An 18487-nucleotide genomic window follows, 5' to 3' on the forward strand; every position below is an offset into this window, starting at 1 on the left:
TCTCTTAGAGGGTTGTTAGTCGTGGAATTCTCTTCCCTGGAGAACAGGCAAGGCTGGGTCACTAAATAACATAAGGCTGAAATCAATTCTTGATCAGTCAGGGAATCAAGAACTATGGAGATAGGGCAGGAAAGAGGACATGACAAATGTCAAATCAGTCTTGATCCTATTGAATGGTGGAGCAGGCTCGAGGGGCCGAATGGCCTACTCCTGTCATATGGTCTTAAGAAGACAGCTAATGTATTTTTTTATTAGAATGTGAGTTCTTTCAAGTTGTGAGAAATTTGTAAGGGTGCTTACAATAAAGTAGTTGCCCCATACTGAAGCACAGTGAGTATTCCATTTCCTCTCTTTAAAAACATTATACCACAAGCTGCTGATTCTTTTCTTTTAAAAGTGCAGTTAGATGTTCCTGAAAACATAGTTTCCATTTTCCCAAAATGAAATATAGCTTAAAAACACTAAGAATGTAGTTTTCCACATTATGAAGGCTTACCTGTGTCCAGATGTTCATCAGCTCCACCATTTCCTTTCTCCAAATTGACGGGAATGTAAAAGTCAGTGTGTAACTCCGTCCCTTTCTTGGCATGAGAACCACCTCATTGGCAGAAACTGGTTTCTTCAAACCTTCAATTCTTAAAGCAGAGGCTTAAAAGGGACAAAGGGTCTTGATATTGAAGTCTACAATCTCCTCCCACCCAAAATACGATGTAACCGTAAGTACAACCATGTGAAATAGTGGGTTGTTCTTACTCACAGATGTGCTGTGTTTGTTTCTGAATTGGTACAGTACAAATATTGTCCAATACAAGCTAAAACTATAACTGGCATGTCTCTAAAGCAAAATTAATGATAGCAGTGATTTATTTTTTTACCTCAACACATGTATTCAAATGATGGTTGGTTTCTAGTACTTTCAAAATGAGTGGAAGATAAATGGAACTTTATACAATACTTGGTAATTAAACAGAGCAATATAATTCTAGCTCTAACTGAGCAGACAAGGTCACTGACTTAGTACGACCCAAAACGTTAGCTTGCTAAATCTCCATGGATTCTGCCTGACATACTGTGATCTCCGACATTTGTTGTTTTCAGTACAAGGTCACTGATTTTGCAGCTAACATTCTCGACTGAGCTACTGGTGATTACTAGTTTTCAGTAGCATGAGCATGAATTACACATTGGCTTGATCTAACGCTTTACAGAATTTCATGTGTTCAATGCATTGTTAACTCTCGATTGTAAATTTATATAAATTTTATCCACTGTAACATAGTTAAAAATTAACTTTGTAGTGAGTGAAATAAAATGTATAAGTGACACAGCCAATGGAACGCATCCCAAGGTGAGCAAGCCCAGTTCTTCAATGACTTCATTCTGTAAACAATCGTAGAGACTAGGCTAAACTTCATGTTGTTAATGGATAAAATGTCAATAAATCCATAATGCCAGAAGAATTTCTCTCTGTGCTATAAATAGTGAAATCATAAATAGGTTTATAAGTTTTGCATAAGGTACTGAAAGTAATCTTCACCCAACGATGTAATTTCATACTCAATACTTGTATTAATTTAACCATTTATTGCATTGCAATAAAAGTTTTCATTTGCTGTAAAGTTTAAATTTTCAACTGCAGATTAAAATGTAAGCTTTGTAACATTTGGAAAGGTCGACGTGAGATGTAAATTAAGAACATTTGAGGCAGTGTTCAAGTGAACCAATTTAGTGGATCATAGAATGGGAGAATGTGGGTTTGTGGATTGCTACATTGCAAGATTCTATTATCAACTGAGATAAGACCATACGAAGTAGGAACAGGAGTAGGCCATTCAGCCACTTGAGCCTGCTCCACCATTCTGAAGATCATGGCTGATCCAACATTCCTTATGTCCACTTTCCTGCCCTTTCCCCATACTCTTGATGACAGATGGATATTTTGCAGGGGATGAATTTGCCAATCAGGAATGGGAAATGTGAGCATGGACAGTTCCATGTCCTCAATAGGAAACAGAAATGGTATTTATGAGGATGGCCCCTTAATTGATATAGAAATAGACTTACAATTAGCAGCTGCAGAGCAAGAACAGAGGTAGGACATTTTCGAGTAGTGGCCTAATTTAAACAGACATTTAAAGACCTATTGGATAGATTCCTAGCCACAGTGCTGTTGGGTATTAATTAGTACAGAGACAAAGAGATAATGTTGGCCATAAAGACAGCAGTGCCTTATCTTGCTCTACTTTGTTCTTGAAACAAAAAGGGAAACTGTGCAGAAGAGGGCCCAATTGGAGAAGGTTATAACTCCTATTGGCCAATTGAGCAATAGAAATAGCCAGGAACACTCACTGGAAGGAAGTCAACCTGGTGAACTGAGCAGTCACGGTACTGATGGAGATCAGAGCGCTGCCCTTATTGAGGGGGTGTAAGTATTCATCCTGTTCCACCGCATGCTGTTATAAAGCAGAGGTCAACTCCACCCCACCAATAACTAAAACCGAAACACCCAGAGGGGCGCACCTCGCCTTTTAATCTGTTAAAAGAGCCCCCAATCTGTTATAAAGGATTGGTTAAATAAAATAAACCTCTGACACTTACTTTATAATCAAAACCTAACAATTTACTTATTTAGCTCTAACAGTGAACAAATTAACTAAACTATTAACAAACCGAATAAATCCCTTCTAACTACTAACTATTCTTGAATAAAATGAGATTCTAATTATATGCTGTTCTAATAAATATAAGTCCCACTTATTTGGACCAAAATAATAAAAAAAATTAGAATTTAGTCTCTTGAAATTATAGCTAGGTTACAATTTCCGGAATGTTCTGTGCCTTCTCCATCAAAATCTTTTCTCTGGAACGCCTTCTCTGTGAATTCTTCTGTCAGGAACATTAACCAGTTGTATTGTAGGTACCTTTAATTTAGATGGAGCTTACTCTAAAGCTTAGCGAATTCTGTGAGAGTGTTTCTTTTTGAGCTGAGAGCTATTCTCTTGGCAGATGACAGTTGGCTCTCCCTCGATTTTTCAAATGCCCTCATCTTTTATACCCTTGATGACAAATCAATTTCTTACAATAGGATTGGTCCTATGTTGTCAAAACCATCAGATTTAAATTTAATTGGTTTTTGGTATCGAAGGGTCCAGTTTAAATTAATTGACTAAATTCAAAAACCTGTTGTTTTGGTAAAAATGCTGCTTTGCCTGCTAACAGTATAGCCTTCTGATACAAAAGTTTCAAGTCAGGTGCTCTGTGCACCTGCAAACCCACAGACAGCATAGACAAAGCACATCATCTTTTAAAGGGACCATGCACTGCTTTCCCTCTTCGCATTTTACAAACATCAATATTTTACAAATAACAAATTCCAACGTCCTGCGTCCCAATCCATAAGTACTATACCCAACTTCACAACAATGCTAAGCATTGATTTTCCATTGGGTAGCTTCAGTGCTGTGGAGGCTTCTGCTCTTCAAGTTTAGCTCTCATGACCTCTTCATAAATTTCCGAGAAGTGCATCCATCAACACATGGAGACCCTCTTTCTCCCAAGCTGCAGTGCAACAGCAGCAGCAGGAAACAGAAAAAGTACTATCTCACCTCACAGATACACCATCCACAATTCCATATATTTCAGGTGAGACTTTGTGTGTGGTTAGATGGGGTGCCCCTGGGTGATAACATATCAACAGAGGAGCTGACAAAGTAGGAGACTTATCCTGCACAGATGTAGGGCCTAATGGCATCAATACAAATGAGGGTCTATCTGGTACTGAAGCACAAAATGTGTTCCCTCATGCCAGAAATCTCTGAGGCAGTATGGGCTCATGAATTGAGAATGGAGGATTCCATCCAGCTCGTGCTCACCCATGTGACTGACAGCTCTAAGAGCTTGGGCTCTTCTCTGAGGAGGCTAGGCAGTTTCATAGCAAGTCATATAGTCATAATGAAAGCATACTGACCCCCATAAGGCACGCTGCGTAGCCCAGACCAGTCAGTGGCTCTGGGGGAACGGAGATCTTTGAAGGAAGAGCCAGATCATCCAGCTGGTGCTCCCCTCTAGACATCCTGAAAAGGGTTAAGTACGTAGCCCATGATCTCTTGAGATCTCCTGCCGTCAGGCTCTTAATGAGCTTTCCAAGCATCAAATTGGCCTTGAATGGAAGATGTGGCAGGATCTGAATCCCACTCAAGTGAAAATAGCCAGCGGTTGGGAACGAAATCGGGAAACAAGTGTGCTGACCACAGCTGGTACTTTTTGGACCTATCTTCCGCTGGCAGAATCCAAAAATTCGACACACCAAGTGCCAGTGTGCCTGGGAACTTTTCACAAATATCCCCATTTACTTCCTACTAGTGTATGAATACACAGCAGCATTTGTAGATGTAGGTCCTGAAGATACCCTCTACGAAAGAACGAGAACCTTATTTCCAGTGTTTTTCAGTTTGCAGAAAACAAAAGGATTTAAATTTGAACAATTTCCAAGTGGGTAAATGTGTGAATTCTCTGCGTTACAGGATAATCTACCTCCTATTTCACTAGCTTTTCTTACAGAATTACTCAGAATTCTGTTTCTGAAATTGACAGCCTGATCTTTATGATAAAATGCATCTTTTAAATATTAGTCAAAATCATCAAGAGAAATGCTTTGTGTACCTTCTCTTTGGCGTAAATCATTTCCTCATAAAAGTTTGCAGACTTTAATTTGTTTCTCATGATCTCGAGCTGTTCTTCCAGCCACATGACCTGGTCACTGAGCTGTAGTTTGCATCCTTCCAATTCAGCCAGCTGCAATGTAAACAGAAAAAAGAACAAAAAAAGTTGGATGTTATATTTTATTTCTGGAAGCAAAGCCCTATGTTCTACAATTATCTGCTTTCATTTGCATAAATAAGGATTAAATCCAAAGGTTGTCATAGCCTTCTGTGGCAGTTTATGTGGAATAATTTAAAACATAAAAAGCTTTGCCACAACATAGGTTTTTATTCCCATCTCATCATGAGTCTCTTTGCTAACTGCAGAGGTCACTTTAGTGAATTGACAATAATTCCTGAAAACTTACTATGAAATATGATGTCTAAATCAATACTGAAAGCACACTTAATCACTTGTTGCATCAATGAGTTATTAACCAGGACCAGTGTTACACAAACGACAGCACCTACATTTTTGTTACGGAGCCTGAGGTAATTAGAAATCCATTTCAACCAAACACCCTCTACAAGGAATTGAAGGCATTGCAGGCAGCAGTAGATACATGCACCAATTACTGAAAGTAAGTGTGCAGGTGCAGCAGGCAGCAAAGAAGGTAAACTATACGTTGACCTTCATAGGGAGAGGATTCAAGTCCAGGAACAAGGATGTCTTGCTGTAATTATACAGGGCATTGATGATGCCACACCTGGAATATTGTGTGTAGTTTTAGTCTCCTTATCTGAGGAAGGATGTTCTTGCTGTAGAGGGACTGCAGAGAAGGTTTACCAAATTGATTCGTGGGATGACAGGATTGACATATGGGGAGAGGTTGAGTTGGGATATGATTGTATTCACTGGAGTTTAGAAGAATGAGTGGGGGATCTCATTGAAAACTATAAATTTCTGACAGGACTATATCTAGGAAGGATGTTCCCAATGGTGACACACTCCAGAACCAGGAGTCATACTTTAAACATAAGAAATAAATCTCTTAAGACAGATGAGGAGAAATGTCTTCACCCAGAGAGTGGGGAGCATGTGGAGTTCACTGCTACAGAAAGTGGTTCAGGACAAAACATTGTGTTTACAAGAAGGAGGTAGATATAGCTCTTGTGGCTAAAGGGATCAAGGGATACGGGGGCAGGGTGAGATTAGGGTATTGAGCTTGATGATCAGCCTTGATCATATTGAATGGAGGAGCTGGCTCGAGGGATTAATTGGCCTGCTCCTGCTCCTGCTCCTAGTTTCAATGTTTTCTTGATCTCCACAACCAAACTGACAAATTTTTACTGAAGCACACAGACCCTGAACCAGCAAGGATAAGTTAGAGCAGTTAATTTCATGCCAATCCAAGTAAACAAGGCTGAATGAACAGGAAAGAAAGATGGTATTGAAAAATTTAAAAAGTCAGAAAAGAAAACTTTGACATTTCTTTCTTAGTTTAAGACAGTTATTAAAAACTGGTTGAATGAGGCTGCACATTTAGAAAATGTTGGTTTTCTGTGTCACAGAGTTGTGCAGCAGGAATCAAGATTTCTTCTTCATTTTTATCCCTGAATCTACTCCTTGCTAATTATTCCTGAACTGTAGCAATGTCGAGCTGAGACTGCCACCCTGAATGAGATGCTTACTGAGCCACAGGAAAACCTGGAAGCCGAAGATGAAGAAGACTTCCACATGAGGATGAGACCTCCACGCTGGGACAAGACTGTCATGCCTGAAAGAGACAGCCACGTTGTGCTGAGACCACCGCTTCTCCTCCTTCAGGCGTCCCATCCCTGCTGCTGACCTGGATCCTTGGCCCAGCCTGCAAGTCCAGGCTGGGGGAGTCAGCCAGGACCTGTTCCCAGCTTGCCAGGAGACCCCAGGCTGGGATGGAGTTGGACTGGACGAGCCCTGGGCTCAGACCACCTACTCCACTGCCATCTCAAAAAGAAATTTTGCAGGAGAAACTGATTCCATATCTCCTGCATGTGTACATCAGTGGCTGTGCTGGTTTAGTAAGGTCAGGTGCGCATTGGGGAAACAATATGTAGACAGGGTGACCACTTTGCAGAATACCTACATTCTGTCCATAAAAATGACCCTGAGCTTCAAATTGCTGCCACTTCATCACACAGCCTTGTTTCCTGGCCAATTTCACTATCTCAGGCTTGCTGCAGTGGTCTAGTGAAGCTTAGCGCAAGCTGGAAAAACAGCATCTCATTTTATGCTTAGGGATCCTGCAGTCTTCAGGACTCAATACTGAGTTCAATAATTTTAGAACGTTTCATTATGTTCCATGTCATTTACCCAAGCCCCACATCTGATCATAACATGGGCTGCTTTCAGCACAGCCAACCCATTTTTACTCATCAATGGCCCTTATTATCAGTTTTCCTTTTTCCCTAGCCTCACCATTATCCAATTCCTCATCCCTAACTGCTGTTTTCCCTCTCACTGGGCTCTATCTCCAATGATCACACCCTCCAGCCACTTACCCACCCTTCAAAATTGACAATGTCGAAGGATGACTCATATCTCATCTCACTGCCACTGGGATTGAACCAGCGGTGGGTGAATTTACTGCATAGAGGCTGGTATCCCTTCACCAATTACCCTTTATTTAAACGTGGAGGGAATTTAACACAGATCCAGCTTCTTCAGGGCCAGCTCTCGGTGTGAACAGAACCCCCGACACTCCTGTTTATATCTGTCAGCCAGCACTCCCTGACTGGCGCAGATTAACAGCCCCAATTAGGGAACTCTGGCTGACCTTCTTACAGTCACTACAGTGGGAGAGACCTATGCCAATGGCAGCCCAGCAGTTCCTGTTGCATGGGTTTGCAGAGTGCATGAGGAGGTCTCTCCTCACCAAGGTCATTGGGTCAGACTGCCAAAATCTGACCTCCCTAGATCTCATCACCATCAACACGACTGCCCAGTACTTCAGAATAATTTACCTGATGATTAAAAAGGATTGAGGCTTTTAGCTCCCTGATAAATTTGTAAGATTTACAATTGGCTGTCAAGAGAAAATGTTTGTTTTCTTTTCACAATACATTTCACATCTGTAAAAGTTACAGCATACTCATTAAATCATAGAAATACACAGCAAAGAAAGAGGCTGCAGAGTGCCAGGGACATGGGTTCAATTCCACCCTTGGGTAACCATCAGCGTGGAATTTGCACATTCTCCCCATATCTTTGTGGGTTTCCTCCAGGTACTCCAATCTCCTCCCACAGTCCAATGATGTGCAGGTTGGGTGGATTGACCATGCTAAATTACCCTGTAGCATCCAGGGATGTACAGGCTAGGTGGATTAGCCATGGCAAATGCAGGGTTACAGGTATAGGGTAGGGGGATCGGTTTGGGTGGGATGCTGTTCAGAGGGTCAGTATGGACCGATGGGTCACATGGCTGGCTTCCACACTATAGGGATTCTATGATTTAATCCATTGTATCTGTGACGGGTCTTTTAACAAGCCATCCAACTAGTCTCATACATGCGATCTTTCCCTCAAAACAGTGAATTTTTCAAAGTACAAATTTAACTTTGTTTGCTCCACATTCACTTCCATATTAATTCCATAGTGATGAGGACAGAAGAAACAAAGTGTCTTTTTCCCAGTAGGCTTTCAATTACAAAAATCAATTTTTCAAAACGATCCCTGATAAATCAACAGGATCTTCAATCTTCACATGAAGTGTTTTAAAGGGATTTTCCAAACGTTATTGTCATTACATTTCCCACAGAACCATTGATCAATATTAAAGTAATTGGCTGTCTCAAGAAACAGCAAAGAAACCTATTCAAGAGAAGGTAAGTTTCAATATTTCATTCACAGGTAACAACATAAGCCTTGTAGTATAGCCTTAAGTATAAACATTGAAAGCAAATATGTTTGGTACTGGCCTTGTGGAGGTGTAATTTACTGGATGCGGTTTTAGGGGGATTTTATGGGAGACGTCAACTTTATAATATCTTCGTTGAGGATCTGGTCCCTGATACAGAAGCCTGGAGCCTGAGTGGCATAACACTTGTCATCAACATAGATGCACTTGTGAGACGTGGTTATTGGCAAGTCCGCTTTATATACTGTATGTCGAACAGCATTGGGATTAGCACTGAGCCCTGCGGTAGTACCTTGGCCACTCTTCTCCACACTTCTCCCTTGTCCAAGGCAACCTGTTGTGAGGTGTTGTTTCAGCAACTGTCCTGACTCAAGGTGAAAGCACTTTGTACAAGGTTTAGAGCAGGCCAGTATTTCACACTGTATTTTAGCCACTACACCTGCCTTCAGGTGCTAATAGAAGCCACCTTTGATGTAAGTGGTGAGTGATAGAATGTGATCCCGTGTGCTGTGCCCCTTATAGAAAGCAGTTTGTTTGACATTAAGGGTGGTCATTAAGGTGGTCTGTACTTCTGGACATTGGTGTTGCAGGATAAAACACTCAAAAAATTTAAAACACTCAGAAAATATTGACATGGTCGACCTTTGGCTGCCAATATGTGACTTTTTCCACATCACATGGAATAGTAATAGCTATACCTTTAGAATGGGTTTGAGCTCATGATTCTTGTATAGAAATAAGCCAGGCCCACGCTGTCTCAGGAATTCTGCTGTGTGGGGCACTGCTACTATAACACCCCAAACCTCAGCACTAGCCCTATCCTAACTCTGCTCAGATGACTGCTGTTCACCTGTCTAGTAAAGGGCACCAAACAGATATTTTGTTACTGAGCACAATGATGCCCATCATAACTGGAATACTTAATTCAACACCCATTCCCTGGCTCCTGTTCTTACAAACATCACTCCCTCATGTATCTGGCGACTGCCAATAATCCAGAAGCTAGCTGAAACCATCCAAGCTGCAATCACCAAATTCACCGCCATGCTCTGGTCAAAACACACGTATAATCCATCTTCCATCTCCATGTCCTACAGCATGCAACATTCCTGAACAAGATCTACCAGTAAACATTGTTTGGATCAAGGAACAGGAAGTCACTAATGAGTTTCTTGAGGCAAACCCCATCTATTGAATGGTAGGCTTTGAACTACCATGGCAAGCGTGGTCATTGTTAAACAAGGTAGAAGATCAGTCAGGGCCCCTGTGTAGCACAACATCCACTGCTGGGACCTCAGTTCAATAACTTACACATTTATGGAGAGAGAGACAAACAATGCCGCAAATATCTGAGGCTTATTCCATTTACAAACTAAGTGAAGGGTGAATTATCTTAAAATTAGCATATAGGTTATCTCTTGCCTCTAGAGATTTCCATTCTTTAAGTAATAATAATAATAAAAGCCACCAAAATGATTCACAGGAGCACGGTGATGTTTATAGTCATGATTGACTTGTTTCCACAAATACTCATGAGCTTCCTTATCAAAACCATTCAGATTGTTGTATAATGAGACAGAACTTTAAGATTGATGGTGAAGATTCTTGCTTTGCCCTCATTGGGACAGATGTAAGGATGCCAAATTTCAAATGGACCAACAATTTATACTGTATGGTAACATAGGAATATAGGATCAGGAGTAGGCCATTCAGTCCCTTGAGCCTGTTCCACCATTCTATGAGATCATGGCTGATCTGCGGCCTCATTTCTTAAAACTGCCTTTGGCCCAAGAGGATGCTGATTGGTTGGTTCATCAATTCTACTTGCTCAAGATAACTTCTTTTTGTTGGTTCCCTCACCACCTGCCACGGGCCTCATTTGTCAGATTTTTAAGAATTCTCTCATGGGATGTTGGCTGGACCAACATTTATTGCCATTCCTTAACTGACCTGTAGAAAGAGATGGCGAACTACCACTTGATCCACTGGAGTTCTTGGAGTGTAGAGATACCCATAGTATTTTTGAAGGAGAAGTTCTGATATTTTAACCCAGTGACACTGAAGGAACAGCGATATATTTCCAAGTCAGGGTGGTGTGTGGCTTGGAGGGGAACTTGAAGGTGGACGTGTTCCCATGTGTCTGCTGCCCTTGTCCTTCTAGATAGTAATGATTGTGGGTTTGGAAGGCGCGAAAGGAGGAGATTTGGTGAGTTACTGCAGTGCATCTTGCAGATGGAACACACTGCAACGTCACTGTTCATCAATGGTAAAAGGAGTGAACCTTGAAGGTGGTGAATAGTGAGCCAGTCAAGGAATTTGCCTTATTCTGGGTAGTGTCAAGCTTCTTAAGTATTTGTTGGAACTACACTCATCCAGACAAGTGGAGCATATGTCATCACACTCCTGATTTGTGCCGTGTAGGTGCTGGGCAGGATATGGGGAGACAGGAGGTGAGGTATTTGTTGCAGGATTCCCAATCTCTGACCTAGGAATGTGTCTATACCTTTCGGGGTTCAGCCACCTTGTTAGCAGTGGTATGTCCAAGTTACTCTTGGTGATAGACATGAAAGCACCCAGAGCACATTCTGTTCCCTTGTTACTGTCTTCTTTCAGGTGATGTTTAACATGGAAGGTTACTGAGTTGTCAGCTGACAAAGGGTGTAGGTGGTAACCAGCCGGATGTTTCCCTGTCATTATCAGACCTAATGCTACAAGATTCCATGGAACCCGGAGTCAATGTATAGAATCGTCAGGGTTACTCGTTTCCAACTGTACAATGCTGTGCTACCACCTCGGTGGGGGGAAGTCTACCACTGAGCTCAGTCATGCACAGCTTTGATCATAAAGGAATCTGAGATAATGTCAGAAGGTACTTAAACAGTCAGTCACATTGCTGTAGGTCTGGAATCACCTGTGGCTAGATGAGAAAAGATGGCAGATTTGCTTCTCAGAAGAACATTAGCGAAACAGATAAAAAATTTAAAATATTTCATGAGTTGTGAATAATGCTGAAAGTACAGCAGCTGTTGGTGATTCCTAATTGCCCTTGAGAAAGTGGTGGTGAGTTGTCCTCACGATCCGCTACAGTACAATTGGTATAGGTACACCCTTAGAATTGTTAGGGAGTTGCAGCATATTGACCCAACAAAAGTAAGAAGCAATGATAGTACTCCATGTCAGGATGCTGTTTAACTTGGATATGAACTCTTTTGTACCTCGCTAAAATACGCCAGCAGGAACTCATCCCTCTTTCGACCTATCTGTCAGTAACAATATGGATACTCATCCTCCCTTTTCAAAGTACTCTGCAGATGATTAGTGGCATCTTTGACCTTAACAGCAAGGAGGCAACACACCATCCTGGGTTTCTATCTTCAACCAAAAAAAACCTGTTTGTTCCCCTAATTACAGAATTCTCTATCACTGTTAGGATTCCCAATCTTCCTCCTGATGCCACCCATAGTTGCTGTGAATCTGGCTCTAATTACACACCCCAAAGGTACTGTCAGTCTCCAATATTCAAAATACAATATTGGTTGGACAATGAAATGCATTCAGAGAACTCCTACACAGGATGCCTTTTTCTTGAAAGTGCGGTCGTCACATATACCATTTTTTTGCGACACACCTCATGATACTAATCAAGAAACTGAACACTCTTTGGTAAATTTAGGCAAATGATCTGCAAGTGCAGCAACTTCATGAAATTCATGATGAGGTTAAAGGCAAGACTTCCTTTTCACAAACTTAATGGTGCTACTAACATGCACTGAATTGCAATACAAAGGGTATCTATTCATTCAAACAACTTTCTGGCTGATTTTCTACATCAATGATGGTGTGTATCATTCACACAACTTTTCATTTTAAGACTTTTTGGTCTGAAATATTTGAGATTTCAGAAAAGTAATCATTGATGCTGTTTACCTTCCCTTTACATGAGTTCCCTGGTGAATGATATATGTATTATGTATAATTTAACAAATGGGATTGGTTGGTGGAGTGGATTAGTACACTGTCCTTTTATTTCTGGGACTTGACTTTTAAATTCAGGCTACACTGATGCGATAAAAGCGCAATCTGAAATTAGCTATAAGAATTTGAAATTAGAGGAGTCTGTGCAATTTAAAAATAGTTCCTAGTTGATGAAACATCAAAGAATTATCAATAATTTTGGTAGGGTCTGTCAGGGAGGTCACAAGAAAGTCTGGTATACAAAGTGAAAGCACCATATGACGCAGAGAGGAAGAAGCTGAATTTAACCCATTGTAAAACATCTATTCAGGAACAGCACACAATGGCCCTTCAAGGCATTTATTTCTCATCATGTTTTCCAAAAGTCCATTACATGTGAAGATGTTCTTTGGTACATTAATGCTAAATTTGTTCTTTATTAATTTGAGTCTCTTCCCCTTGTGTTAACATCATAATATTGTTTAAAATAATGTTCCATATTTGCCTTTACCTACTTGAACATCTCCCCTGAGATGATATGTGCCGGTAAGAGAGATTTGGTCTGTGCTGGTTCTCTTGCAGAGAGATGTTGCCACAGTGGTGATGGAAGTCTGAATCATAGAATCCCTACAGTCTGGAAACAGGCCCTTTGGCCCAACAAGTCCACACCAACCCTCAGAGCATCTCACCCAGACTTACTTCAGAAGTAGTGGGTAAACACCCTGAGTGTTTTTCTTAAAATTAGACAAAAGAAGCATGAGTGGATGGAGTCAGGCTTACACAAACCCAGGGTTTTAGTTCTGATTCCAGTTGAAGTTGGAGCTGGCTGTTAAAGCTGATAGTTACAGCTTTCCCTCTGCGGCAACAATAAGCTTGAGTTCTCTCTCTAGTGCTAGATTGTTTCTTTCAGTGTTCCTTTCTCCTGGAGATAACACGTGAGAAATTCTGTTTTCCGGAATTTGCTTTTGCCAAGAGTGTGTTTATGGGATGGTGGTATACTGGAATAGTTGATGATTAGTAATTAAATAACATATTCATTTTTTTAGTATTTCAATAGATTTGCAGTCATGCCAATCTTTTTCTTTCTGTTTATATTTTAGCTGTGATGTAAGAATAAAGTGTGTTTTGCTTAAAGCTTGGTAGTTAGACCAACTGAATCACATCCGGAACACAATTCCTTACTCTTGCCTTTAAATAAGATAAAAGCTAGGGTCTAGGTCATCTCCTTGATATGTTTTGAGGGAGTTTGATCTGGTCCATAACAGTGTCTTGTCAAGACTGAAAGGATTAGGTTTCTCTGTTTTCTGACAGTGGGGTATTTTCAATAAATGATATTTGATATCACTGTGGAGGGAGAAATAAAAAGCAGTGTATTACTTACACAGAGGGGGTTCGATGTTCTTGAGCATGAATCATGAGACATTTGTACTTGAGACAGCAAGTACTTAAGGAGGCTGATGGAAGGTTTTCTCCTTATGAGAGGAATTGAACATAAAAGTAAGGATATTACTGCTTCAGTTATACAGGGCATTGCTAAAACCATACTTCAAATATTATCAGAGATAGTCCCGACCCGAAATGTCGGCTTTCCTGTTCCTCTAATGCTGCCTGGCCTATTGTGTTCCTCCAACTCCACACTGTGTTATTTCAAATATTATGTGCAGTTTTGGTCTCCTATTTAAGGAAGATTGTAAATGCATTGGAGATGGTTCGGAGGCAGTTTCTTAGATTAATACCCAGAATAAGCAACAAAAACAGAAATGGCTGGGGAAATGCAGCAGGTCTGGCAGCATCAGTGGAGAGAAAGCAGAGTTAATGTTTCCAGTACAGTGACCCTTCTTCAGAACTCAGAAAGCAGTTGTCTTATGAGATTACGTGGGGTATACTGGGGTTGTTTCCACTGTGGCTTAGGAGAGTGGCAAGTCACTTGACTGAAGTGTGTAAGATCCTGAACAGTCTCAACAACTCAGACATGGAAAGTTTATTTCCTTTTGTGGGCTCAAAAAAATAATGTTTTGTCATTTTAAAAAGAAATGGTCACCCTTTTAGGACAAAGATGAGACTTTTTTTCTGTCGGGGGTGCGATTGTACAACTTTGGAACTGCCTCTAGAGGCATGGAGGAGAAATTGTTTAATGTTTTTAAGACAGAGGTAGATTCTTGTAAGAAAGGGAATCAAAGGCTATCACAGGTAGAAGGGATTGTGGAATTCAAAACACAAACAGATCAGCTATGATTTTATTGAACGCTGCAGTAAGCTCAAGGGGCCGAATGGCCCACGTCTGCTCTTAATTCATATGTTAGTATAATGAATCCAGCAGGAATCCTCCCGCCTTATTTTGCATTCCACTGGAATCAGGTTGGATGTTAAATTCTGCCCCATTTCACTGATGGGATTTGTCAAAAATGTAACCTAGGGATCAATGTGGTGACTGTTTCCTGAATCATAGAAACACAGAAACAAAGAAGATAGGAGCTGGAGGAGGCCATTCGGCCCTTTGAGCCTGCTCTGCCATTCATCTTGATCACAGCTGATCGTCCAACTCAATAGCCTAATCCCGCTTTCTCCCCATAACCTTTGATCCTATTTGCTCCAAGCGCTATATTTAGTTGCCTCTTGAATACATTCAATGTTTTGGCATCAACTCCTTCCTGTGGTAATGAATTTCACAGGCTCACCACTCTCTGGGTGAAGAAATGTCTCCTCATCTCCGTCCTAAATGGTCTACCCTGAATGCTCAGACTGTGACCCCTGTTCTGGACACACCCATCATTGGGAATATCCTCCCTGCATCTACCCTGTCCAGTCCTGTTAGAATTTTATCAGTTTCAGAGCTTGAAATCTTGATGAAAACTTGCATCTTGATGACCAAAACTCAACCCACACTAATCAAGATGTATCAGGGCATTTAAACAACTGAAGTATTAGTTTGTCTGAACTATATCATTTTGGCTACAGCTTGGCACTCTCTTTGGTTATTTCTGCTCTGCAGTGATTAGTACGCTAATTATCTGGTGAAGTAAGTTCTGAGATCAAAAACAGAAGTTGCTGGAAATGTTCAGCAGCTCTGGCAGCATTGGTGAAGAAAAATCAGAGTTAACGTTTTGGGTCCAGTGACCCTTCTTCAGAACCCTGAGGAAGGGTCACCAGACCCGAAACGTTAACTCTGATTTTTCTTCACAGTTGCTGCCAGACCTGCTGAGCTTTTCCAGCAACTTTTGTTTTTGTTCCTGATTTACAGCATCCATAGTTCTTTCAGATTTTATTAAGCCCTGAGATCAGCTATTTCCAAGCATTTTCTTTCTGTTGAGATTCAGTGCACGAATCAGGAGAAGTGGGATAGCAGGAATCTGTAGCTCAGGAGCCAATTTTTTTGGGATCAGAAGAATATCCCTGGCCCTATAATGGTTCAACTGTCTTTACCCTCCTGGCAAGGTGTACTTATTCAGTTGAATTTATTGTCAGTCTCAAATCTCAACTGGAGGTGACTTTAAATCATGATTGAAGTTTGTTCAGTGTTACTAGCTGTAGACTTGGTCATATAATTAAAGGTCTTCACTCCCAGGAGGAGCATGCTGACTTGCAAAGTTATCTCAGAATAAAATATACTTACTAGGTATACTATAGCAGAGAAAATTCCCCAGAGCAAATCATTCTCAGTGCACAGAATTCCCCATTTTAGGATTATTGAATGATTTGCAGGTCCCAAGGTTTAAAGTATGAGTTTACAACTTTTATAATGATCACTTAATAACATTTTACTATAATAAGCAATCCTGGGTCACATTCTAGTAATGGTTACAATAGTATAAAGTGTAGAATCATTATTATAGTCAATTAATCTACAAATAAATGTTAGCTACATAAACTTACCGCAAGAGATAGGTAAAGTTAGAAGGATATACTGAGTATTCAAACTCATCTAGAAAAAGATATTGGCTAAACAAACCTACTTAGAAGTGTATGCAGTAACAAAATCTACTTAGAAATGTGGAATATCTAAACAAATAACATTGTACGATTATCCTCACAACCAAAGTATAAATCATCATTTCAGCTAAGAGGAGATCTTTTTTAAAGATCTGTACTCTATTTGATCAATATTATCAAGTCTGACCTTAATGCTTAGCTAAAGGTCAGATTTAAAGAAATTTTCATGCTGTCAAGGGATACTTTGCCATCAGATTCCCTTAGAATCCTTTCAAGATCAGATCAATGTCTGAGTATTTTGAAGTGGTATTAAGCAGTCTGGTTCACAGAAAACAGTTTCAAGCCTTTTGTTGTGAAGTTGCCTTTACGCAAAGTTATTTACCATTTTGCTTTTCGAGATTTAAATTCTGTATTAGTTAGAACTGCAGCACCTCATACATTGCATTAGTCGGGTTAATTACTTTACAGTCCTACATGGTATATGAAGAAGATGCAGCTTCTGTCACCAAGCCATCATTACAACCATCAAAATTTACTCACATTTGAAAGTGCTGGTACAAAAGGAAGGATGTTTTTGGGTTGCATAACTACTGGTCTCAAGCTCTGTCAATGTTTAACTTCCAAATGAATGATTTTTAGATGTAAAAATCAGTCACAGAGAGTGACTGTTGATATGGCTGAGTTCCTTCTCGATTAAAGGAGTTCACAAATTTGAGGAGACAGCTCATCATTTTTGACTATCATTTATGGTAGTAATTGGGAAAAGAAAATTTAGAAACATGTCACCATTATGCAAAACGTTGTCTCTTTCTAATATTTTCACATTCATTCTCTCACTCAGTAACATGGATGCATGTAGTTTACATTTAACAACGAGGGATATTGTAACACATTTTCTTTTCTTCTTTCTCCTTCTACAAAGCGGTAGCATAGTCTTGTGTCAGGAAATCCTGAGTACATCACAGCATCCCATGTTCAACCTGGCACAAACATCAGCACAGATTCATGCACTCCATGATGTTTAGATTGTCCATTTATGAAGGAAGCACTGGATGAAACATTTAATTTCCTTGAGGAAGATCAAGTGGAGTAGGGAACTATGTAAGAGCTGGCCAGAGTTACAGCTTTACATTTTATCTCCCACATGGACAATGTATGGACATCCTGCTAGACCTACCTGCGGAATGGAGTAGAACAATGTGAAAAAGATTTTCTTGACATCTTTTCAAACTACGCTGAACCCCAAAGTTCTTGACATCAAGTGGATATAGAACCAAACAACCACTGTGTGCCAGGGAATGACCAACACCTTCAGGGCTATATGCAGGAAAACTCCAGACAACAGAGACATCAAGCTCAAACATCAATTCTCTGACTGAATTTACCTGAGATCTTGGAGCTAAAAGGAGAGGTGGCTGATTAACAGGATGAAAAGTCAGTTCAATAGCATCATGATGGGAAGCTGTGGTCCCCTGGCTGAACACTCTCCAGGAATGCAGCAGGAGAAACAGACACAGCACTTTCCCCTTAAACAGTCCACATGACCATCCAAATCAGGTTGTTCCTCACAGGGCTGAAGAAATACTAATTAATGGGCAGGTACTTTCTCAGATGTCTGTACAGTTTCACTAAAGGCATTTTGTGGTTGTGCCACTTCATCCTTTGAATTCTACAGCCTTACAAAATCCTTTCTGATCTGAGAGAGTATTAGGACATCTGGGTAGCGTCAGTAGCAGAAAAAACAAACACAATAGAGTAGGAAGAACAAACAGGTAAACTACAAGTGAGATAACAGATAAGTCGCAGCAGATAGAAATGACCAATACCACTGTTTTGTGTACACTTGTGGTGGTTCACTTATCAGTAGTATTTGTGTGGCAGCTAGCTCTAGGAATTACTGGAACTGTTAATATATGACTATTTACTATATCGCTCCTCCTTTCACTTCCTAATCTTCTTTGTTTCATAGATATCCTGTTGTGTATTTGCTCCAACTTGAAAAACATGATTAGACAGGATGTTACAAATAATTATTATTTTGTGTAAGGCTGTATCTGAGAAACCCAG

The 18487-nt window shown here is 40.4% G+C and overlaps 1 protein-coding gene across 2 annotated transcripts in view; it reads right to left on the minus strand.

Annotated features, from left to right (window-relative positions):
- Nucleotides 1-18487, minus strand: part of LOC109937285 (coiled-coil domain-containing protein 192-like) — a 71417-nt gene that overhangs the window by 21963 nt on the left and 30967 nt on the right. For both annotated transcript variants that reach the window (XM_048595275.1, XM_048595274.1), the window contains exon 4: nt 4663-4794. In XM_048595275.1, coding sequence (XP_048451232.1) covers nt 4663-4794 — 132 coding nt within the window. The remainder of the gene's footprint in view (nt 1-4662; nt 4795-18487) is intronic.

Source organism: Rhincodon typus, chromosome 3, assembly GCF_021869965.1.
Source record: "Rhincodon typus isolate 14 chromosome 3, sRhiTyp1.1, whole genome shotgun sequence".
Classification (NCBI taxonomy): domain Eukaryota; kingdom Metazoa; phylum Chordata; class Chondrichthyes; order Orectolobiformes; family Rhincodontidae; genus Rhincodon; species Rhincodon typus.